This window comes from Gracilinanus agilis, chromosome 2 (genome assembly GCF_016433145.1).
Source record: "Gracilinanus agilis isolate LMUSP501 chromosome 2, AgileGrace, whole genome shotgun sequence".
In the NCBI taxonomy this organism is placed as follows: Eukaryota; Metazoa; Chordata; class Mammalia; order Didelphimorphia; family Didelphidae; genus Gracilinanus; species Gracilinanus agilis.
The window spans coordinates 56,112,262-56,134,578 of record NC_058131.1 but is presented as its reverse complement, the minus strand read 5'-3'; the positions used below and the strand labels follow the sequence as shown (position 1 = coordinate 56,134,578).

The window sequence follows — 22,317 nt, the reverse complement described above, 5'->3', positions numbered from 1 at the left end:
TGAAATGACAGAACAATAATTGGAACATTTCCCATGTCTTCATAATATCTCTTCTATCTAAAAAATGAATTTTTTAATTATAGTGGAGATCAAACTAATGGACATCAGGATTTCAACCCAAGACTCTACTGGCCCCCAGTGTAGCACTCTTTAAAATCATAATGAGACATTTAAAGTATAAATATTCTCTACCACTCTTCACTTTCAGGAACCCTTAATGTGTGAATATTCTTTTCAGAGAGAAGGGCTTGTTTTCTAGCATCCCCTGATGGCCCAAATGCATTAATACAGCTGCTGGAGGTGCCTCATTCCTGTCCAGGATCCCTGGAGAAATCTGACCAGCAGTTCTAAAACTAAAATGGAAAGTTCTACACGAAATTAAAAGGCTTGTTTGGACCTCAAAGTAATCACATGCCTGTTTTCTGTTACATAGTAGAACAGTTCCCAAGTGTGTGTAACTTAAATAAGTCGTACAACCAGGAGGTTGGCACACTCCTCAGGAGAGCATCCTTACCTTGACAGCTGAAATGTGAGGGCACAGAAGCCATCTGGAAATAAATCTTGATACAGTGAAAAGAGTACTAGGTGATTATGGGCAAGTCACTTACCCTCAGCCTTAGTTTCCTCATCTGTAAAATGGGGAAAATTCAGGGTATTAACAAAAAGTTACAGCGCCTTTAAAAGCTATTAAAAAAAGCTTGGGCATGAAGACTTTTGGGGATTCTTTGTACCCTTGAAGTGCCTTCCTGGCAGAACTACTGTGAGGAAGATGTTAGAACAGTATAGAAATGAGGGCATCCTGAAAAGAAAAGAGGAAACAGGAGGACAGGCTGCCCCTCCCATTAAAGATTAATGTCAAACATTCATAGTATCCTATCACAGAATTATATTCAATAACTAATCAAGTTTCTTAAGAAGAAAGATGAACTCTGGAGTTCACAGCAATCTCTTCATGGACGAATCCTCTCCCTGGGGAAGGGCAGGCCAGGAAAAGGTCTCGGGCTGGTAAAATGTTAATGTTCTTCTGTATGTAAAGTCTGTTTTGTATTTGATGGAGAAATAATGAAGCCATATTTGTTGTCAAATGATGAATAATATATGTGATGACTACATGCAATGCATGTACATGGGTATATATTTGGTGTATGTGTGTATATATATATATATATATATATATATATATATATTATATAAATAAATGCAATTCTGCTGAGAGATGGAGGGCCAGCAGACGTCACTGTTCATTGTGTTCCAAGGACCACTGGGGCTCTTAGCGGATGCCCTGCGCCTGCACCCTCCAGGCTTCTGGGCATTGCCAGCTGACCTGCGAAGGTCTTGGGGGATCACTAGACCTTTCCATCTACACTGCTGTTGGCCTTCCTTTATGTGCTGTCCCTTTGATTAGGTACACGGTGTTAGAAGTCCATGAAGCTCCGAACCTGGAGTCAGGAAGGCCCGAGTTCAGATCCAGCCTTGGACACTTGCCAGCTGTGTAATCCTGAACATGTCATTCAACTTGTTTGCTTTGGTTTTCCCAACTGCAAAATGGGATAATAATAATAATAATAATAATAATAATAATAATAATGCTTACCTCCCATAGCTGTTTTGAAGATAACATGAAATACTATTTATGATGTACTTTGCAAACCTAAAGTGCTATGTAGATATTATTATTTTCATTTGGAAGCAGAGACCGCCAACTTTTCTATTTTTATTCTCAGTGCTTAGCACGGTATTAGAAAGGTAAAAAGTACACAACAATGTCTTTTCATTCATTCTGTATTTTACACTGCATTCATCGATTAGGGTAATAAATGCTTATACGCAGAAATCAATTTAAGTTGGAAGGGTGGGCTAAATAATAGCCCACATTTACAAGTCACCTTAAGGTTTAGAGGCAGCTAAGTGGTACAGTAGATAGGGAGTTGGGCCTGGGGTTAGGCAAGACTTGAGTTCAAATCCTACCTCAAACACTTATACTAGCTGTATAACTCTGGACAAGTCCTCCTTTTTTTTTTTTAAAATCTCTATTTATCTCAGTGTCTTCAGTTGTAAAATGGGGATGATGATAATAGCACCTCCCAGTGTTGTCAGGATAAAATGAGATATTTGAAAATATTATCTCAGAGCACTACATATTTGAGGTTTAAGTTTCTTAGAGAAATGATGTGAACTATTATGTCTGTTTTGCAGGCTCAAAGAAGGAAGTGACTGCTTCAAAAATGTCAGAATTCCAACCCAAGTCTCCTGATTCCTGGTCCAGAATGCTTGTCACAACACTGTCCAAGCCAGGCCCAGCCAATCTATCTTTATTAAGCACTTCCTCCGTACCAGTCCACCATACCGTCTCACTGATTCTCTTTGGTAGAAATCCATAGACTAAGTCACGGGATGATGACAAAAGGTATAGGTAGAGGCAAGCGATACAGATATGCTTCCCAATGGATGATTGATGATCCCCAAAGGTAATGAGGGAGAGGAGAGCTTTTTTTTAAACCCTTACCTTCCTTCTTAGAATCAGTACTAAGTATCTGCTCCAAAGCAGAAGAGCAGTAAGGACTAGGCAATGGGGGTCAAGTGACTTGCCCAGGGACACAGAGCTAGGAAGTGTCCGAGGCCAGATTTGAACCCAGGACCTCCCATCTCTAGGCCTGGCTCTCAGTCCATTGAGCCATAGAGCTGCCCTTGAGAAAAGCTTTTAAAACAAGTCCTTCTGGGTCCCTTTTCTTTTTTAACATGGCACCATTCTGGTGGGGTCCATTCTGAGGGGATGTGGCAGAGGACCAAGAAGAAAGGTCTGTGATTGGGTCTCAGCTCTGCCACCAAGAAGCTGTGTGACCTTGAGCAAGTCACTTCTATCCTTTTGGGTCCAAAGTTCCTCATGTGGAAAATAAGGCTTTTACTGCCTTGCCTATGCACAGGGTTGATGTGAACATTAGATGAGAAAACATAAATAAAAACACTTTGTATTCTATAAAACCCTTTTGTTACTTAAAAAAATTTTTTTTCTCACAGGGTCCCATGTGCTGAGCATAAAAGCCCAACTTTACTAAAGCCTCTTGTCTCATGCAAGGCAACATACGAAGAGGGAAAAAAAAATCCACATCAGTTTCTGAGTCACTGTTATGTGAATGCCAGCTGGTTGTAATGCAAAAACTGTGGTTACCACTATTTTCCTAAAACAAGATCTGCTCAAATTACCGAGACTTATGCTAGAGAGTAACTTTGCTCCCCTGAAAAGTTTCTAGTTTGTTTACATGAAGTCTACATGGCTAGTCCTCTGCTTAGAGGCAGATAGGCGGCCTGATAGGAAGGCACACAGGAGGGCTGGGCAAAGGATGCGATCGGTCCCTCCTATCAGGGAAGACTCTCCAGTGCATTTATTTTCAGGAAAGACAAAGTTGTGATTTCCTACCTTATTGTCTTATTGACAGCCATCAACTTAGGGGAGAAAATGTGATTTTTACTGAAGTCTAAAGCATAATGTTAAAGATGATTAAATTAAATTGGGGTATCGCACTGAACCAGCACCCATAGGGTGGATGCTATTTCTAAAGATAACTAGCCCTTTATTTGTGTATACATTATCTCTTTTGGGCCTCACAACAACCCTGGGAGGTAGGTGCTTTTCTTACTTCACTTTACAGACTGGGAAACTAAGGCAATTAATTGAATTGCCCAGGGTCACATAGCTAGTGAGTGTCTGAAGTTAGATTTGAACCCATCTGTCTGAATCTAGGTCCCATGCTTTCTCCATTGCACCACGAAGTTCCTGGCATGGAGACATTTATTAAGTGGGAAAGGGGTTGCTATGGGTAAACACTTCCTTTCTTAATGGTCATCCTGTTGGCTACTAGTCTGTCTGTATTTTAGTAGGCTGACCCTTAGAGAGCAAGCAGAGTGTACTGTCAAGACCAGAGCGCTAGCATTTCCAGTTGCCCAAGGATGCCCAGTGAGAAGGGTCCCTGGGAATCTAGCATGATCTTCTTGGAAGGAGAAGGCCTAGAATATCTTATTTCTAACACTAAACTTTGGATAGAGTTTGTGTAATGGAAAGAGTATAGGTTTGGAGTCTTAAAGAAGACTTATGAGTGATCCATAGCTCTTAGAGAAGACACAAGTGATCCACTGCTCTTGGAGAAGACCTAAGAGTGATCCATAGCTTGGTCATCACCTGGCTTGTCTATGTAGACAAATCACATAAACTTTCTTGGTCTCAAAGGGGAATAACAGCTTCTGTGACTGCTTTCAAGGGGATGCTTGTTGTAAGGATTAAAATGGAATGTGAATACATATTGTGATCATGAGGCAATGCTATATCTACCTTGTATATCTACCTTGCTATATCTACCTTGTATAGAACTCTTCTTTAAAAGAACTCCACAATTTGGTCCTTCAATAAAGATATCACCCCCCCCCTTCATTTTCTCCTAGAAAACCTGGAAAAGAACTCAATATTTGATGAGGAAAATAATTTGAGGACAAATTTTCTTTCCAAATCTTCTTTATTTTTATTATAAAAATGGAGACAAAATACTTCTTAAGAAATTCCTCCCCCCACCTTAGGGAAAACTTGGTAGGCTTGAGAATGTTTTCTCAAAGCTATATGAAAGGCTTGACCCTCTTGAGGCATAATAATCTACTTAAAATACACTTAGCAATACCCTCTGGCTGAAAAAACATTTCCAACTCACATACATTTAAAAAATAATAATAAAATGTCCCTTTAGATGCTTATTTTGACTTTCTGCCCAGGATCAATTGCAAAAGTGCTTCTGTTTAGAAAGTACAGTTCAGCCAAAATCCAGCTTGTTTTTCAGGAACACGGAACTGAAGAGAAAATATCAGGAGGTATTAACCACCTATGAGTGATCCATAGCCCTTAGAGAAGATATAAGTGATCCATTGCTCTTGGAGAAGACCTAAGAGTGATTCATTGCTCTTGGAGAAGAGTATGTGAGGGGGTTTTGTTGTTATTATTATTTTTTCAAAATTACTCAAAGCCAGCTAATTCCCATAAAGACTTTCCTATTTAATTGCATATATACCCTTAGCTCTCTGACTGGTATCATGCCTGCAGAAGAAGACTGTGGGGCTATATAAATGATAAAGATAAAGAATGGATAAACTGAGGGGGCAGCTAGGTGGCTCAGTGAATTAAGAATCAAGCCTAGAGACGGGAGGTTCAAATCTGGCCTCAGACTCTTCCTAGCTATGTGACCCTGGGAAGTCACTTAACCCCTGTTGCCTAACCTTTACTGCCCTTCTGTCTTGGAACCAAACCTTAGTATTGATTCTAAGAGGGAAGGTAAAGGTTAAAAAAAAAAAAACAGGTAAAAAAATTGGCCAGTTTCAATGCAATACTAGCAATGCCAGAGGAAAGACCCAAATTAATTTGCTCATGCTGAGTCTATTCATCAACCCAATTCACTTATGGTCTTTCCAGGATTGCTCTAATGTTGTTGCTTCTCTCTGTTCCCCTTATAAGGCGAGTTTGCAAAATCTGCTATTTAGCACCATTTGTTTCCCCATTTCTCTGCCTCTTGCTCTCCTTAACCTCTTTAACATGCTTTTGATTTCAGATTTAAGGTGAATTTTCTTCTCTTGAATTAAGTAATTTTCAGTCTCCTTGAATAAACAAACTCCAATTAGATAGTGCTTTTTTAATACTTTATTCTCCAGTCATTAGAAAAAAGATAAGCATTAATTAAAGTCCTATAACCTCCTGGGACATCCAAAGCTTGTGATTTTTAGGGCCAGAAACTGAAGTTTGAGGTCCCTAGTAGTAATGTGATCTCTCCAAGAAGTGAGTCACAGATTCTGACCCCCAGTTGTCTAATGCCACTGATCATCAGATGATGAAAACTATTTAAATGTGAGTAAAACTTTTATGAAGCAATGAGATGGGACATGCTTTCCCCTATTCTAAACAGCCTCCGTCACCACTGACTATCTGATCATTTGTTCTTTTGCTTCTTGGCTAATTTAACCCACAAATTATTACCACCAAAGCTTAAGCCTTTCAAGGAGGAGATGACACATTCTGCAGTGGCCTGGTCCTTGTAATCAAGAAAAGCCCTGCCCTGTGGTCCTTGCCAATTTAGCCTCAAAGGTACCGCATTGTATTCCCTGAGAGTTCTCTTCATATCACTCACCCGAGCATCTTGAGGAATATTACCCACATAAACAGTGGTGACACTAGAGGAGGATTCGTTTTTCGAAGCCACAGGTTCATGGTCCAGATGGACAGAACCAGCCAAGTCTGACACTGTGGTAGAGGCTATCTGGTCACTTTTCCAGAGGCCTGCTTGTGTGTTACTGGCTTTCAAATGTTCCAAGTACTCCTTTTGTAAAGTGACGTCTTTCCCTGCTTGCTTCTCTCGGAAATGAAGATTCTTTAAGATTGGAATTCTTCCCATCATCTCTTCACTAATCTGAAAAAGTTAAAATAGTTTTAGCTTTTTTTGTGCAGTTAATGCCAAAAGGTTTAAGAGATTTAGAAATGACGCTTAAAGTTCACCTAGCCCAATCCCTTCAAACATTACAGGAAAGGAAATTGAGTTCTTAAGTCAGTCACTAAGGAAAAGGAACTACAGCAAAATCTGTGGCAACTCAAAAGATAGAAGGTAGAAAGAGAAACATTGGATTTTGAGTCCAAGATCTGGGTTTGAGCCCTGGCCCCACTGGCTATGTAACTACAAGCAAGTTTCACCTCACAAAGGTATGCTTTCTTTGTGTTACAGAAAGGGAGGATGTTTGCACAATTGACTTGAAAGGCTTGTGTAAAAAGTGTTTTGCAAATTATAAACCACCAGACTTGGAGCTCTTACTATTCTAAAATCCTTCTATGGATCTGAGCATATTCATAAATGGATTTATTAAATCAAAGCCTAATTCAGCCTCCTATTATGTGGCACTGTCAATGGTTTAAGTATGTCTTTAAGAATCTCTACATTAACTAGCTGGATTTAATGACATTGGAGTTCCGTGGTTTGTCCTCCATGGGAGTCATCTGATGTACAGAAGTAGAATGGAGATTCCCCTGAGCCTAGAAGGCCCAGGAAGCACAGGGAGGGAAGAGTGCTGCTTTATCCATACCTGATAATGCCTGTAAGGGTTAGAGAAGGAATTCCCCTTTTGAGTCCCCCAGAAGAGGTTCTAAGGTAAGATGAATGACTCCTCCATTGCTGTGACTCCAGGTGGGGAAGGCTTTTATTAGCCACTGTTCAGAGGTCCAGATGTCAAGTTATTTTATTAGACAATGGAAGGTGCTGGATTAATGAAAGCTTGACATGAAAGCACAAATTCTGAGAGCTTTAAGGTTTACTGTGATCAGAGGGTGACTTTAGCTCTATCTTAGGGAAACTGCAGTTAGATCAGAGATCCTTTGGGCTTACAATTCAGCTAGTTCTGAGTTCATCAGGAGATAACAATCAGTCAGTCAACAGATCATCTGGGAGTCATCTGATGTTCAATAGAAGGACAAAGACATACAGGGGTAATTCATATATATATATATATATAAATTTCTTGAAAAGAAAATAAAGTGATAATGGAATTTTGCAAAAGTTGTGAATGTTGGTGAGAACTTTCTGGAGTTAGTCCCTCCCAGTGTAGATTCTTATACTTAGGATGTAGGACTATGGATTTCTAGTAAAGCTGATCCATTCAAATGTGAATTTCAAAAACATAATCTTTAGTGAAAATATGTGTGATTTTCAGAATGTCCAAAAATCACTTGCAGTTATTTGGAGGAGATTATTCCTTGCAACTAGCAAAATCCCTTCATCTATAAGTGTGGCATAATCACCTTTGGCAGAGGGAAATCTAATAACTCATCATGACACATGTGCTAAGTACTAATTCCACTCAAGTTACTAGTTTGTTTTGGCTTAACATGTGTTTATTAAACAATGAGAACATTTCCATGGTACTTGTTGGCTAAAAAGGGATTTCTGTATAGTGTTTCGTTTAGTTCTTGTGATAATCTTGTGAGTTAGACAGATTGGGTAGCATTGTGTCCATTTTATAGATGAAGAAACAGAGGATCTAAGAGATTAAGAGATTTAATTTCTCAATGTCCCATTATGTAGCTGAGTTGAATCCGAAACCCAGATCTTCAGATTCCAAGTCCAGCACTAATCACACTGTATCTCATGACGTTCGTGGTTTTCATGGTATACCAGACCAAAGAATTCAGACTGATACTAAAAGAGGTCTGAGAAGGCAATGGAGTGAACATCTATGGACTTAAGGGCTTTTATTTATTAAGTAGAAAAGCAATTAAGAAAGCAGCAAGAACCAAGAGACAGATGAACAATTAAGAGTCTACTATGTGGTGGGTACCAAAGACCAAATGAAATCGTCTTTGCTCTCAAGTAGCTTACATTCTATTCAGGGAAACATGTATGCATATGAGAAATATATGTTGTTCAATGATTTCAGTCACATCTGACTCTTTGGGACCCCACTGAGGGTTTTCTTCACAAAGATAATGAAGTGGTTTACCATTTCCTTTTCCAGTTCATTGTGCAGATGAGAAAACTGAGGCAAACAGGGTATATACAAAGGAGAGGCAAGATAACTTGCAGAGGGGAGAAGAGGTCCCAAGAAGAGGGGAGAAGAGGTCTCAAGAATCTGGGGGATCTATTAGAAAAGGATCGATTACGGAGCAGCCAGTACTTGGCTTGAACTTTGGAAGCCAGGGAGGTGGAATGTTGAGGATGAGGGGCACAAGTTGGCCAGTTTGCTTTGAATGGAGAGTGTCTATGAAGTGTACTAAGGCTGGAAATGTGGTTGGAGCCAGAGTGTGAAGGACTTTAAAGGTCAGAGGGGTTGCTACTTTATTCTGAAAGCAAAGGGAAGCACTGTTGCTTTCTGAGAATCGGAGTGACTTCCTGAAGACCTGGCCTGCAGGGGTACTGAATTTGGGCCTTAAGGTCTAATTTGTTCTCAGCCTAAGTCTGCTGATATAAAGTATCAATAAACAGAAATGATTTAAAAATACAGCTAACAAAGGATATGCAATTCAAAAACCAAGAAAGTCACATAACCACCTTCAGAGAATTATAAGATTGAAAGTTAAGAAAGGGCCTCAGAATATCATCTAGTCCAGGAGTCTTTGACCTTTTTTGTGTCATGGGCTCCTTGGGAAATCTATCAAAGCCTATGGGCCCCTTCTTAGAATGCTTTTAATGCATAAAATAAGATACATACAATTACAAAAGAAACCAATTATATTTGAATATACTTATTAAAATATTTTTAAATCCTGAGTTCATGGATCCCAGGTTACTTCTTTACCTCATCATTTTGCAAAAGGGAAAGCTGAGGCCCTGAGATGTAAAGTGACTTCTGAAGGACACAGACCTAGGAAGTAGCAACTCAGTCTATGGAAGTCAAGATCTAGACCTGTTTTCTTAAAATTATTCTTCCTTTCTTGTTGGAACTAGAATGCCAATAAAGTGTGGAATGAAAGCCAAGTAAATTTTCAGTCTTTTAGAAAGAGGAGGTTGGGAATAGCTAATTGCCAAATGGAAATAGAAAAAAGCATAAACAGGAAAGCAGAACTTCTAAAAGTGGATTCTAAACAATAGAAAGGAGACATATAAATAAAATGCTTTTCTAAAAAAAAGAACTCAACATTGTTCTGCAAAATCTTTAGTCTCCACTCTAAAGAGAAAAGGTGATAACCTTTTGGTTTAGGTAAGTCAGCTCTGTAGAACCAATTACTGAGAGCTGTGTGATTCTAGGCAAGTAAGAGTCCCTCTCTTGGCTTGAGTTTGACTCTACAAAGGTATTTGAAAAGTGGATGCTGCTGAAAGGTTCTTCAGACCTGAACATTCTATAGCAAATTGAGAGGCATTTATTAAGCACCTACTATGTTCCAGGCACTGTGCTATGCCCCAGAGATACAATGAAAGGGAAAACCAATTCTATGACTCCAGGGACTCACAATCTAATGAGACTACAGATGAACAACTATATTCAAAAAAGAAATTTACAGGATAATCTGGAAACAACTCAAGAAGGAAGGCATTAGCTTTAAGGAGGACCAGGAAAAGTTTCTTGTGCAAGGTGGAAATTCAGCTGAGACTTGGAAGAAGACAGAAAAAGAGATGAAGAGGAAGATCATTCTATACATGGGGAGCAGCCAGTGAAAATGTTTGGAACTGGGAGAGCAGATAGCCAGGGGGCCATTATTCCTGGACCCTATAGTGTGTGTAGGGGAGAAGGTATTTGAAGACTGTAAAGGCAGGAAGGAACTAGGTTATAAAGAGTTTTATAAGCCGGAGCACTTTATACTTGATGCTAGGGGTGATAGGGAGTCACCAGATTTCATTGAATGAGGGTGATAAATCTTGAACTTTAGGAAAATCAGTTTGAAGCTAAGGGAGAATGAACAGTAGGGGGAGAGATCTGAGGCAGGAAGGTTGACCAGAATGTTACTGTAATAGTCCAAATGTGAGGTGATGATGGACTGAACCAGTGGTAGCAGTATCACAGGATCTTTCTTTGGACATTGAAACTCTGATTCCCTTGTCAAAGGCATCCCATCTCTTCTCAACCAGCAAGACTTCAACAACGACTCAACTAAGTTTTGGGATTCCGTTTTGGGAGTGATCTCTTAGGCTCCTTCTCCCATTACCCAACCTTGCTGAGAGACCCGTTCCGGTCTAACTTGCAATTATAGAAAAGGATAGAAACAGAAACAGAAGGAGAAGGGGCAGGAGAAGCTTAGGAGTGGGAGCCATTAAGGTTCTCACCTAAGCAACGGACTCCATAGGAATAGAGAAGAGGGCACCCCAAAATCCCTCTGCTCTTCACCCCTTCCCCCAACCCCTAAATTGTGAATAATAAAAGCCATTCATTAGTCAGATAGCATTCCAGAGTGCCTGAGAGACAACAAGATTGGAGGGAATCACAGCTTGGTCTGGCTGCCTACATCTTGGAGCCAGACCACCCACTGTGAAGTTGACTGACCTCAAGGGAGGCTTGCGTGAACCCCATCCTCATTCAGAATTGGATTGGGGTACCCATACCTCATCTTATAGGGAAGCTTTGCCCCCAACTCCTGTGGGGTGGCACGACCACCAGGTCACCTAGTTTTGGGGTGACACCCCCTCAAAGTCTCTCAGTGTATAATCGGTGGGAGGGGAGAGCTAGAAGAGTCTCACCTTCATAGACTCTCTCTCTCCCTTCTAACATTTATTGGTTACTGGTTCTGTTTACTCTTATATTATACAAAACATGCAAAGGTAGAACTGATAGGACTTGGCAACGGTTTGGATAAGGAGAGTGAGAGAGAGTGAGAGAGTAATGAACCCTTGAGAGTATTATTAAGTCCTCAAGTCCCTTATATATTAACAGATTTGATTCTAACTCTATATCTGCCTGACTTAGCCCTTTGGAATGAGAATCTTATTGGCAAAAATAAGTTCATTTTGCAGTTTATGGATATTGGATTTTTGACCTTATAAGTGCTAGCTGAAAAATTAGAATCTAGAAGGAGAAAAAACGCAAAGAATTCCTATATTCCTCAAAGCCACATCACATATATGTCAGCTGACATCATGAATTCCCTACAAGCCTCTACATGACAAAGAAGAAGACAAGGTATGAACCACAATTGGGATCTTGGGTTATCCTAGAAGTTCTTGGAAAAGCTTAGGAAGTAATGCCAAGTTTCCAGTCAAAGCTCATTTGGAACACTATGTATTGGCTAGCCAGCAACCTCATGTGAGAATCATAGGCTATTTATCCTGGGTACATGGGCCTAGCAGTACAAGCCACTGGGAACATCTTAGGGCACTCCAACATTCTCTACCACTGAAAAGGTGGGACTTAAATAGAATTCTAATTAGTTCTTTTTGTTCCTAATGTACCTCCTAGCTCTTAATCTTATGGGTCTATGATAACTCCTGTAGACAGAGGAGAAAGCACCCAAAATGCAAAGCCAAAGGAAAGAATCAAGGGATGTTAAGAGGAAAAGCCTCCCTTAAATGTAAATAATCCTGCCCACCTTTCCTTAAATTGTGAATGAGGTTGATGACCTTCAGTTCCATACATTTCTCCCTAAGCAAACATTGTATTCATTCACAAACAACTCTAGCTCCGGAGGAAAGTTACCCACATAAACAGTGATCACTGACAAAACTTTCCTGAATGCCTACTTACCTTCAAGGCATTATGCTTGGCAGGGCTTTACAAAAAGCCATGCCCAGAAAGGGCTGTACTACCTGATCACTCTCTAAGCCAAAAAGCACCAAAGGAGTCAGGGATCCAGGACTAATTCAGGTGGAGCAAGCCTATGGTTATCCTCTGTTGTTAGTTCCTCCTCATGAATCATTCAAGACCTGACACTCTGCAAAGCTATACAGAGGGAGGATCAACAAAAAGTGGTAGATTTTTTTTTCTGTTGCTCACTAACAGGGTACAAATGCATATCTGCCTCTGAGCGTGCTTTTATGAGAGGACTATAAACATCTTTCTTGGCTCTGGAGCAAAATTTTCCTAAGTTCAACTTATACAGAATTGCTTATTTTTATTTTGTTGTTGTTCCTTAAAACTGACATTAGATTTATTTTGTGGGACTGTTACCACCTTTTGTCATCTTTGCTAAACTAATCATAGAATTAGAGATTTGAGGGCTAACATTAAAACACTTTACAAATGAGGAAACTGAGCCACAGTGAGATGAAGTGACTTGCCAAGGACTACCCAGCTAGTAGATGTCTGAGGCAGAATTTGAATTCAAGTCTTCCTGATTTTAGAGAGAATTTAATCCAATCTCCTCATTTTTAGATGAGAAAAGAGACCTAGAGAAGAGAACATGATCAAGAATGCCTTGCTAATTTGCCAAAAAGTTGGGAACAGAGCATGTAAGAAAATTACATTTACTATACAGCTTTTTTAGGACAGTGTTTAGCTAGAAATAAGCAAAAAAGTTTTTCATATTTAGTTTAATAAACGAACAAGCTTTCATTTAACATGGAAAATTGACACAGCCCAACAAATGTTCCTAATTGCTGGCCAGGAAAAAGAGAGTAAGATGGCTAAAGACTAGTCAGTAGTCTTGAGGTCCATTTGTTTTACAAAGGGAGTTGCTGTCAGCTGATCCAGAGTGACTAACTCTAAGAATTCTAACAGAGAGTCGTCACTTTTCAAATATAAAAATGGCAATCAGCTGTATAACTGTAAAACGCCATATGTTGTTGGTCAGGTAGATTTTCCACCTTGATTTTGTTGGTAAGAGTGGGAAAAGCAGCAAACATTTGATGGCCTTTTAAAATTATAGAGGAGAAAAGCTGGGATTTTTGTACCTGCAAGTGACCAGATGTACCTGAAGATAAAAGTCCAAGATAAAAGGCAATATCTTTCTATCTCTGAGGATACTATTGCATGTATGAGGATGTGGGAGTATAGTTTTTATTTTTTTAGTTTTTCATACATAATTATGTGAGGTTTAAAAAAATTTCTAATATTCTTCCAGTTGATTATATTTTGTGCATGTGCCAGCAGAGGATAAAAATAGATTCGTGTGATGTGAGCAAGAAAGCTGTATTTTGGTTTTTCACGACATGCTCTGAAAATGCATTTCTGTGGCAAAAGCTGACGACCAGTCCTTCTAGTGGGGCTCAGATTTCTTGAGAGTGCTTGTGTTCAATTAGAAAAAAGCCAAATAGGAGCTACAGTGACTGGAGAAATGAAAAAACTTAAAGAGTATAAGAGCTCTGTCAGTCCCTGAGCTAGGAGAATCAGAGATCTATCGTCCCTTTAGGATGGAGGGAATTAGACATGCGATGGCTCACCTCCATCCTTGGCCTTCCAGTACAGTCTGCCATCTTTGGGGTCATTGCCTTTGGGTATAGTGTGGCAGGCCCCTAGTATGGGGCTGGAATTCCTAACAGCAGGAAGCTATTCTGTGTGAGTTGAGCATAGGAAAATTTTGCTCCAAAGGTGAAAAAGATGTTTGTAGTCTTCTCATAAGCACACTCAGGGGCAGATAAACATTTATGCCATCAGTGGGCAATAGAAAAGAAAAGATAAAATCACTTAGTCTATAACTTGAAACATCTATAACTTCACAAAACAGCAGATATTTGTTAGAACATGGCTCATTAGCACACGTAACAAGTCTGCAAGCATTTATTAGGTATCTGCTGTGTACTAGAGCAGGCACTGGGAATATAACCACAAAACAGGAACAGTTCTTGCCTTTAAAAAATTTACAATTGTATACTACCACTCTAGCATATATTTTAAACTTTTAAAGTTTTAATGTGGTACCAAAAAGATCTAATTACACACAATAAAGTATCAATAAAAATATAATGTAGGGGTAGTGCAGCGAGGTGGCTCAGTGGATAGAGCTCCAGGCCTGGAGACAGGAGGTCCTGGGTTCAAATGTGATCTCAGCCACTTCCTAGTTATGTGACCCCCAGCCAAGTCACTTAACCCCAATGTCCTATCCCTTACCTCTCTTCTACCCTGGAATCAATGTTTAGTGTTGATTCCAAGATAGATGGTAAGAGTTGAAAAAACAATTTAATGTGGGTGAATATCAAGATTTTAGTGGTGGTAGTGGTTTATTCTGTCTCAAAACATGAAAATCATAAAGAGGATGTACAGCATTCTCACTAGGCCAGATATCCTGAGGCAGGAGTACACTGACCATTTTTAAGAGCAGTATTAATCTACTAGGGAACCCAAGACTTAGACCAGAAGACTGAGTCCAAGTCTCAGCTAGACTTATACCAGCAGCCCTGGTATAAGGGCAAAGATACTGCGCCAAAAGTCAAAGGATTTGAATTTGAATCTGGCCTCTGTTATTAACACTGTGTGACCTTGGGAGAGTCACATAAAGGACTGAATTTTCTCACCTATAAAAGGAGGGGGTAGGGTTACATGATTTCTCAAGTCTTTTCCAACTCTAAATCCTCTCTATAACTGGGCAATTTTCATGATATCTTTCTTCAACCATAAAATGGGGATTATAATATATTATCTACTCTACAGAACGATTAGGAGAAAGTATTTTGTAAAATGTCAAGTGCTATATATAAAGTGAGCTATTATTCAGCAAATAACTTGTTCCTAGGAAAAATGGCAAACAGTCACTTCCTTGTCCTGATCTGTCTTAACATCTGTAGTCATTACACAGTGATTCCAAAAGTGGGCGCTACCTCCCCCTGGTGGGTGCTGCAGCGATCCAGGACAGCGGTGATGGCCACAGGTGCATTTATATTTCCTATTAATTGCTATTAAAATTTTTTAAAAAATAATTTCCAGGGGCTAAGTAATATTTTTTCTGGAAAGGGGTCAGTAGGCCAAAAAAGTTTGGGAACCACTGAATTACAGGATAGGAAGCAGTTGCTGGTGGGCCTATGTGAAGGGAGGTTGCCAGGGGTCTGCTTTCTGACTTACACACACAGCATAGAACCATTATTGCAAATAAACAACAACTCCTGAGTGTCTCTCATCTTTTCCTGTCATACACAATATAGCCAGAAATCTGGAGATACTGAGATATGCTTATTTTACTTAGAAACCTTGTTATGCCTCAGTTTCCCGCATCTCCTTTCCCTGTATATATTTACCTAACAGAAGAGCAAAAGTTTATCCTTACATAACATAAAGTTTATAAATTACTTGACACAGATAAACTTATTTGATCCCCACAATAATCCTGTAAAATGGGAATTAAAATAATCATTTCCATTTATAGATGAGGAAAATGAGGTTCAGAAAGGTTCTGTGATTTGCCCATGGCTACACAACTAGTAAGCACCAGAAGTGCAATTTGAATCCGGATCTCTCTCGTTCTGGTTCTCCTAACTCCAAATCAGTACTTGAGCCCCCTTTGTACTGTGTGGCAGAGCCTCTGAAAGCAGGAAACCTAGCTATCACTCTTAATGTCATGTAAACTCTAGAGACTCCCAAATGTTTTAGAGTGATTAATGCAGCCATCCCAAAGCACTAATTGAATTTGATAGATTTTACTAACGTGTGTTATCTACATCATCCATTTCCAGTTTCATGGTGCAGAATACAGGGAACAGGTTACCCTCAGCTCAATGTTGTTTCTGGCTGGGGTTCATGGAGGCTTCCATAGAATGTGCCTGTAAGAAACCCAAAATTACACTTTAAATGAACCTCATCTTAAAAGCAAGTACTTCTAGGACATTAAGGATCCCTTTTCCCCTTGATGAGTCAGTCGTTGGATGAAGTCAATAAGCTTACCATATTGGGAACATATGGGTGAGAAACGCCAGTCCCAAAGAGGGTCATATGGTGTTAAACATGCTAAGTTTTTAAAATATATGAGATGACTTATTTCCTTAAGCTTAGAATATGAAGATGACCCTGGAGGAGGGGAGCTATAATTTCCATAATTAGAGAGACAAATGAATCAACTTGGAAAAGTAAAAACTTCCAGATTTTGTTCTTCAATGGGCAATGTGCTGTTGGCCGCCATAATGAAGTGGGGAGCTACTGAGGGTGTGTGCGTGGGAGTGGCTGAAAAGATCCATCTGGGACTAACAGTAACAGTTCTTTCCACTGAAGACACATGTGATGACTGGTTTTTGATAATGCAATTTTGGTGGCTGTTAGCAGTGCTCATGGAGGTTTGCAGCTTTACCTACTATCTTATGCTCACCCTGAAGAATGTTTTTCAAAACCAGACAATTCTTCTGGAATGCTGCACCCTAGTCCAGCAGAAAGTGGTATCGTGGGGCTGAAATAGATGCCAATGTACGCAAGACAACATTCCAAAGTGCCCTCCTTCCTCTCCTCATTTCAGCTTATCATTCAAAAGATGTTAGAGCAGCCTGCGTTCATTGTGTTCAGAGATAACATAACAGAGCAGGAACAGAGATGGACTTGGAAGGTTGCGTTATTTAGAATTTCTTCAGGGGTGTGTGTGTTAAGTTTTAAAAATCGTGATGTTGGCATTATAATCGATAATGTAAAAAAATATTTAACTCCTTCAGGAGTAATCTCAGGGAGGTAATGTATAATTCTCAGAAGGAAGTGTATGTTTAATAATCTATAATGTAAAGTTAATTCTTTTGAGAGTAATTTCAGGATAAGGATTTTGCCATCTCCCCAGAATCCAGACAACGAACATGTTTGGTGAAGACACCATGAAGATGCCTGAAGAGCCTTCACTGAGTCATGAAGATCCAATTTAACTTTGGGGTGCAGTTGATTTGAACTATGGGGAGTTGAAATTGAATTGAATGCATTTGTTTTTAAAATGGACATTTTATGCCAATAGGGGACTGCCCCAAATTGGCTTTTTGTCAATGTGGCTAGTTTTTATCCTCTTTTCTTTTATCCCCAAATTCCTGTAATTTAGAAGTTGACTATGTTTACAGATCCACTGAAAAAGACCAGTCTTTTTTGCCGGATCTCAGGGGGGTAATGTATTATTTAGAATTTCTGGTGCTCTATTGGCTATTTGGGACTCATTTGAGCTTTGATGACAAACTTCCTGTGGACACTTTGAAACTACATTTTCCATTGATGCAACAGGTTTCCTGTTTTGGACGTGATGACGTCTTCAATGTAAAGCCCGGCTTTAAATATTGTGAAGCCGGGCTTGAGGGGTCTCTTTGGCTACGTAGAGATGACGGGGAAGGTATGGACTGGTGGCATTTTTTGAAATAGTCAGACGTGGTCTTATATATTTTACCAACATGGCCATGGTAATTAAAATATTACTTTTCCTCATATCAGCCTTTATCATTTTTAATCGTTACAAGGTGAAAGCCATAACGTTGGGGAAAACTTGGGTTTTAGGGACAGGTTGGGTGAGATGACTTCTGTGATTCCTCCAGCACTGAGATTCTGTGAAGACAGAACCGATGGCCTTGTTTGTGCTCTCATCTATGCTCTTGGGATCTGAGTACCTCCATTTGCAAGATGGGAATCATGCTACTATCCAATTCACAGTGCCAGCATGAAGAAAAATGCTTTGCAGACCTTAATGTCTTGCATATATGAGATCTATCATTATTTCTGTTATTGTCTATTCTTTTCATGTGTCTAGACACATTGTGCCAGGGTTAGTGTCAGTGACAGGTCAATTAGAACATAAGAAAATGCTGCTAGGAATGCTGCCCAGAGATTCAGTGTTTAGAGAGATGAAGAAACTAAAGCATTAAACCGGCTAAGTGACTTGCCCAGGGTCACAAATCTAGGAAGTGGCTGAAGTCAGATTTTAATTCCAGTCTTCCGGACTTTGGGCCTAGTACTCCATCCACTATAACACCTGGCTGCTTAAAGAGTGAATCAGCTTCCCTAGTAAACTATAAACTCACAGTTATTTAGATGTGACTCCTGGTTTATAATATTTCCTTTGGCTAGAACTTTGTGTCAGGGTGCCGTCTCACTGTCAAGCATTCTGCAAGGTCTGAGATACTTTCAGGTGGCTCTGTGTTCTAGGCAATGTAGGTATGTCTGCTACCGGTGATCTGATTGTGGCCCATTCATACTTGTCCATCCTGTGTGACTATTATCAATGTCCTGCTCTAAGTCGGACACAGAGTCCACCTCATGCACCAGGGGCATTCCTTGCTTTTTACTGACATGTCAAGAATTCCAAGTGAGTACACACTGATGTGTACTCTACTGGTAGCACATGGAAAACTCCATTCCCTTTTCCCTAAAGAAATCTTTTACTCTTTAAGGTTCTTAAGTCATTATATGTTGCAGTCTGTTCTAACGCAAAGATCTCTTTATTTATTGCCTTCTGAGTAATACTAATGTTAATTCTTCGAGACTATCATGTTCCACAACTTGTAGTTATATAGCACTGATAGGCTACTGAAATTTAAAAAGCTGGATCTTTGTTTCTGTGAGATTTGTTAGCAATTAAAGCAGCCTTTCAATTTCTTGGAGGCAATCCAGGTTGTTCTCTCTTCCTTTTGTTTAATTCTGGGCCCAACTAATTCTCTACTGTTAATGTCTTTACAAGATATAGATTCTGATTGGTGAGTTTGAAGTTGTATAGCTAGTGGTCTATCATAAAAGGCATTCTTAATTTCTTCTAAGAGGCATTGCAGAGGTCTAAGGTTTGTTAACTATGTCACCCATAAAAAGGAACAACTATAGAAGCTCAACATGGATAGGGAACTTGAGGAAAATTAGATTACCAAACCTAGTGGCCCTTTCTCAATCTTGATTCTTGATCTGAAGCCTCTGACACTGCCAATTACCTTCTTCTTCTTGATACTCTTTTCTCCCCAAGTTCTTGGGACACTGCCCTCTCCTGGTTCTTCTCCTGCCTGTTTGATTGCTCCTTCTCAGTCTCCTTTGCTAAATCTTCTCTATATTGTTCCCATGAAAAACTTGGGTCTCCCAAAGCTCTGTCCTGGTCCTCTTTCCAATCTCATCAGTTCCCATGGATTCACTTATCTCTAGGATGATGATTCTCAGATTTATTTGTCCAACTCTAGCCTTTCACTCACCTTCCAATCTAGCATATCCAAATGTCTACTGAACATCTGGGACTAGATGGTCTAGTATCAACGAACTGCTGCCAAGTCCTGTCAATTCTATTTTCATAACACCTCTTCTATATACCCCTTTCTCTCTTCTGACACTGGGAGACCTAGTACAAGTCCTTATCATGGCATGTCTGGATGGTTACAATAGCTTGGTGGTGGGTCTGCCTGCCTTAAGTCCCTTCCTACTTCAATCTATCCTCTACTCAGATGTCAAAGTAATCTTACCAGAAGTTTGACTTTGTTACCATGGCACCCTGTTATCTCCAAAATCAAATATCAAGAAAGTTCTGTTGGGCTTTTAAAGTCCTTCATAAACTGGCCCTCTCCTACCTTTCTACCTTTTTACATCCTATCTCCTTCCATAGTCTGTGATCCAGTGACTCTGGCCTCCAGTTCTTTCCCTCATCTCCCAAGTCTACACATTTTCCCCTGGCTGCCTATCCCCTATGTCTGGGATGCTCTCTCTCCTTCTCCCTTCCTCCCTTCCTTCAAGTTTGAGCTAAAATCCTATCTCACACAAGTCTTTCCCAGTTCTCTTTAATACTAGTGCCTTCTCTCTAAGATTGCCTCTAATTAACCTGTCTATCTTATCTGTACATGGTGGTTTGCATGTTTTCACTTTCAGTGGATTATGAGTTCTTAGAGGGCACGGACTATGTTTTTTTTTGGCCTTAATGTATCCCCAACACTTAGCAGAGCTCATGGCACAAAGGAATGATTAATAAATGCCAGTTTACTTGATTTGACTCTTCAACTTGAACTGTGCTAGATTCCCTCTCTCATAGTGTTCAACGCCTCCTGTGTATAAATTTCCCTGTTAGATCTAACTTGATGTTACTGATCAGAAGGTTGTCAAATAAGGTTCTCTCTTCATTTTTACCTTTTAAGGAAGTCCTGAAAGATCTTGGTATCTTGACACATATCCCTGGAAGAGAGTCTTTCAGGTGACTTTGAACTCCAGGCACTACACCCTGTCTACTGTCTCAGGAGCAGAGTTCAATGGTACATTCAAGCTGCTAAAAAATCAGTTGTTTGTCACCATTCTCTAGGGCTGTCTTATACAAATAGCCTGAAAAATGAATAAGGGACAGATAAAGAAGGTCATTTAAGGCCAACTCAAGATTAGAGTCTAGCCTTTTGGTTCCAGTATCTTCCCACTGCAGCTGAATGGCCAAAATCAGCTTGTTTACTTTTCTTTTTGAATATAACAACACAAATGACTTCTTATTTCTCATGATCTATATGTGAAGGACAGCAGGGCAGGTCTGTCTTTTAAGCAGTAGCTTCATGCTTATACAACTCTGCATCTAAGCCATCAGATTTACATCAGTGTTCTTAGAGGCTCTGACAATTGCATTGATTTCTTCCAAAACTGGAATAGATAGAGCATAGGGCCTGAAGTCAGGAAGACCTCAGGTCAAATCAAGCCTCAGATACTTACTAGGTATCTAATCCTGGGCAAGTCACAAAACCCTGCTTGCCTCAATTTCCTTTTATATAAAATTATCTGGAGATAGAAATGTCAAATCACTCCACTTTCTTTGCTAAGCAAACCTCAAATGTGATCACAGTCAGAAATAAAAAAAATTTTTTTTTAAAGAGTCAGAAATGATGTAAACAAAATGAACAACAAAAAAACTTTCTAATTGAGACAAAATAAGAAAATCACACTAGTTCTTTATACTTTTCTAGCATCTTTCTTTTTCATATACTGGATATGAAAGCCAAGAGACCCTGCAGACTTTCCAAGTACCACAGATGGGGCTGATTTATTTGATCTTCACCATAAATGACTAAAAATTATGGTGAGACACATTTGAGCACATCAAGAATGTGTGATTCTAACAGCATAAACTTCTTACACTGACACAAATTATGAGAACTCTAGAATATCCAGTAGTACCCTGTGATCAGTTTAGTGATGAGCTTCTCCCCAAAGGTCATCACTGAGATCTATCCTAGAAAGCTCCTTGAGTCTCATAGCCCCTACCAGAGTATGTGTTCTACTGCTCTAATCCAGTGGTTCCTAAAGTTTTTTGGCCTACCGCCCCCTTTCCAGAAAAAAAATATTACTTATTGCCCCTGGAAACTAATTTTTTTAAATTTTAATAGCAATTAATAGGAAAGATAAATGCACCTGAGGCCATCACCGCCGCCCTGGATCACTGCAACACCCACCAGGGGGCGGTAGCACCCACTTTGGGAATCACTGCTCTAATCTTTTGAAATCCAGAGTTTCCTATATATAAGACAGAGAAAAAGGGCTTTAATTAAAGGGGAGAAAGAACAGATATATGTCAGGGATAAATAAATCAGGATTTATGATCAGAGTAGTTTGAAAGGAAGTTGAGTAAATCAAATTCACACAATTCTTGATGGGGTTGGGTTGCAAGGATTTTCCTTGAGGATAATAAAGCAAACTCAATTAGACTACGTAGTTAACCAAGCCAAGTAAGTAAGTTCAGGGACCCTGAATAAAGTGATTGATGAACTATAGGTCTAGTCATAATGATCAGTATAAGGTAATCATTATTGATTAGAAGAATGGAAGATATCTATGTAATAGAATTACCTTTTTAAAAAATACTAGAAATTGCAATCTCCCTGGAAAGGGAATGAGAAAGCTTGGGTTTCAGCAAACAAGCAGAACAGGCAGCCTCTGAAGTCCAGGCCTGAGGTTGATTTTCTTTTACGTAACAAGGATTTCACATTTTTCTACCATGTCTGAGTGACCACAATTTGGACTGTTGTTTTTCCCCCAAAATCCACAGCATCAACTATAGTTCTTCCCTAAGGCAAT

At 39.6% G+C, this 22,317-nt stretch overlaps 1 protein-coding gene across 2 annotated transcripts in view; it reads right to left on the bottom strand.

Moving 5' to 3' along the window:
• Window positions 1-5,475: 5,475 nt before the first annotated feature.
• MTHFSD (methenyltetrahydrofolate synthetase domain containing) overlaps window positions 5,476-22,317 on the bottom strand; it is a 50,884-nt gene continuing 34,042 nt past the window's right edge. For both annotated transcript variants that reach the window (XM_044660542.1, XM_044660541.1), the window contains exon 7: window positions 5,476-6,437. In XM_044660542.1, coding sequence (XP_044516477.1) covers window positions 5,961-6,437 — 477 coding nt within the window. In that variant the 3' untranslated portion in view covers window positions 5,476-5,960. The remainder of the gene's footprint in view (window positions 6,438-22,317) is intronic.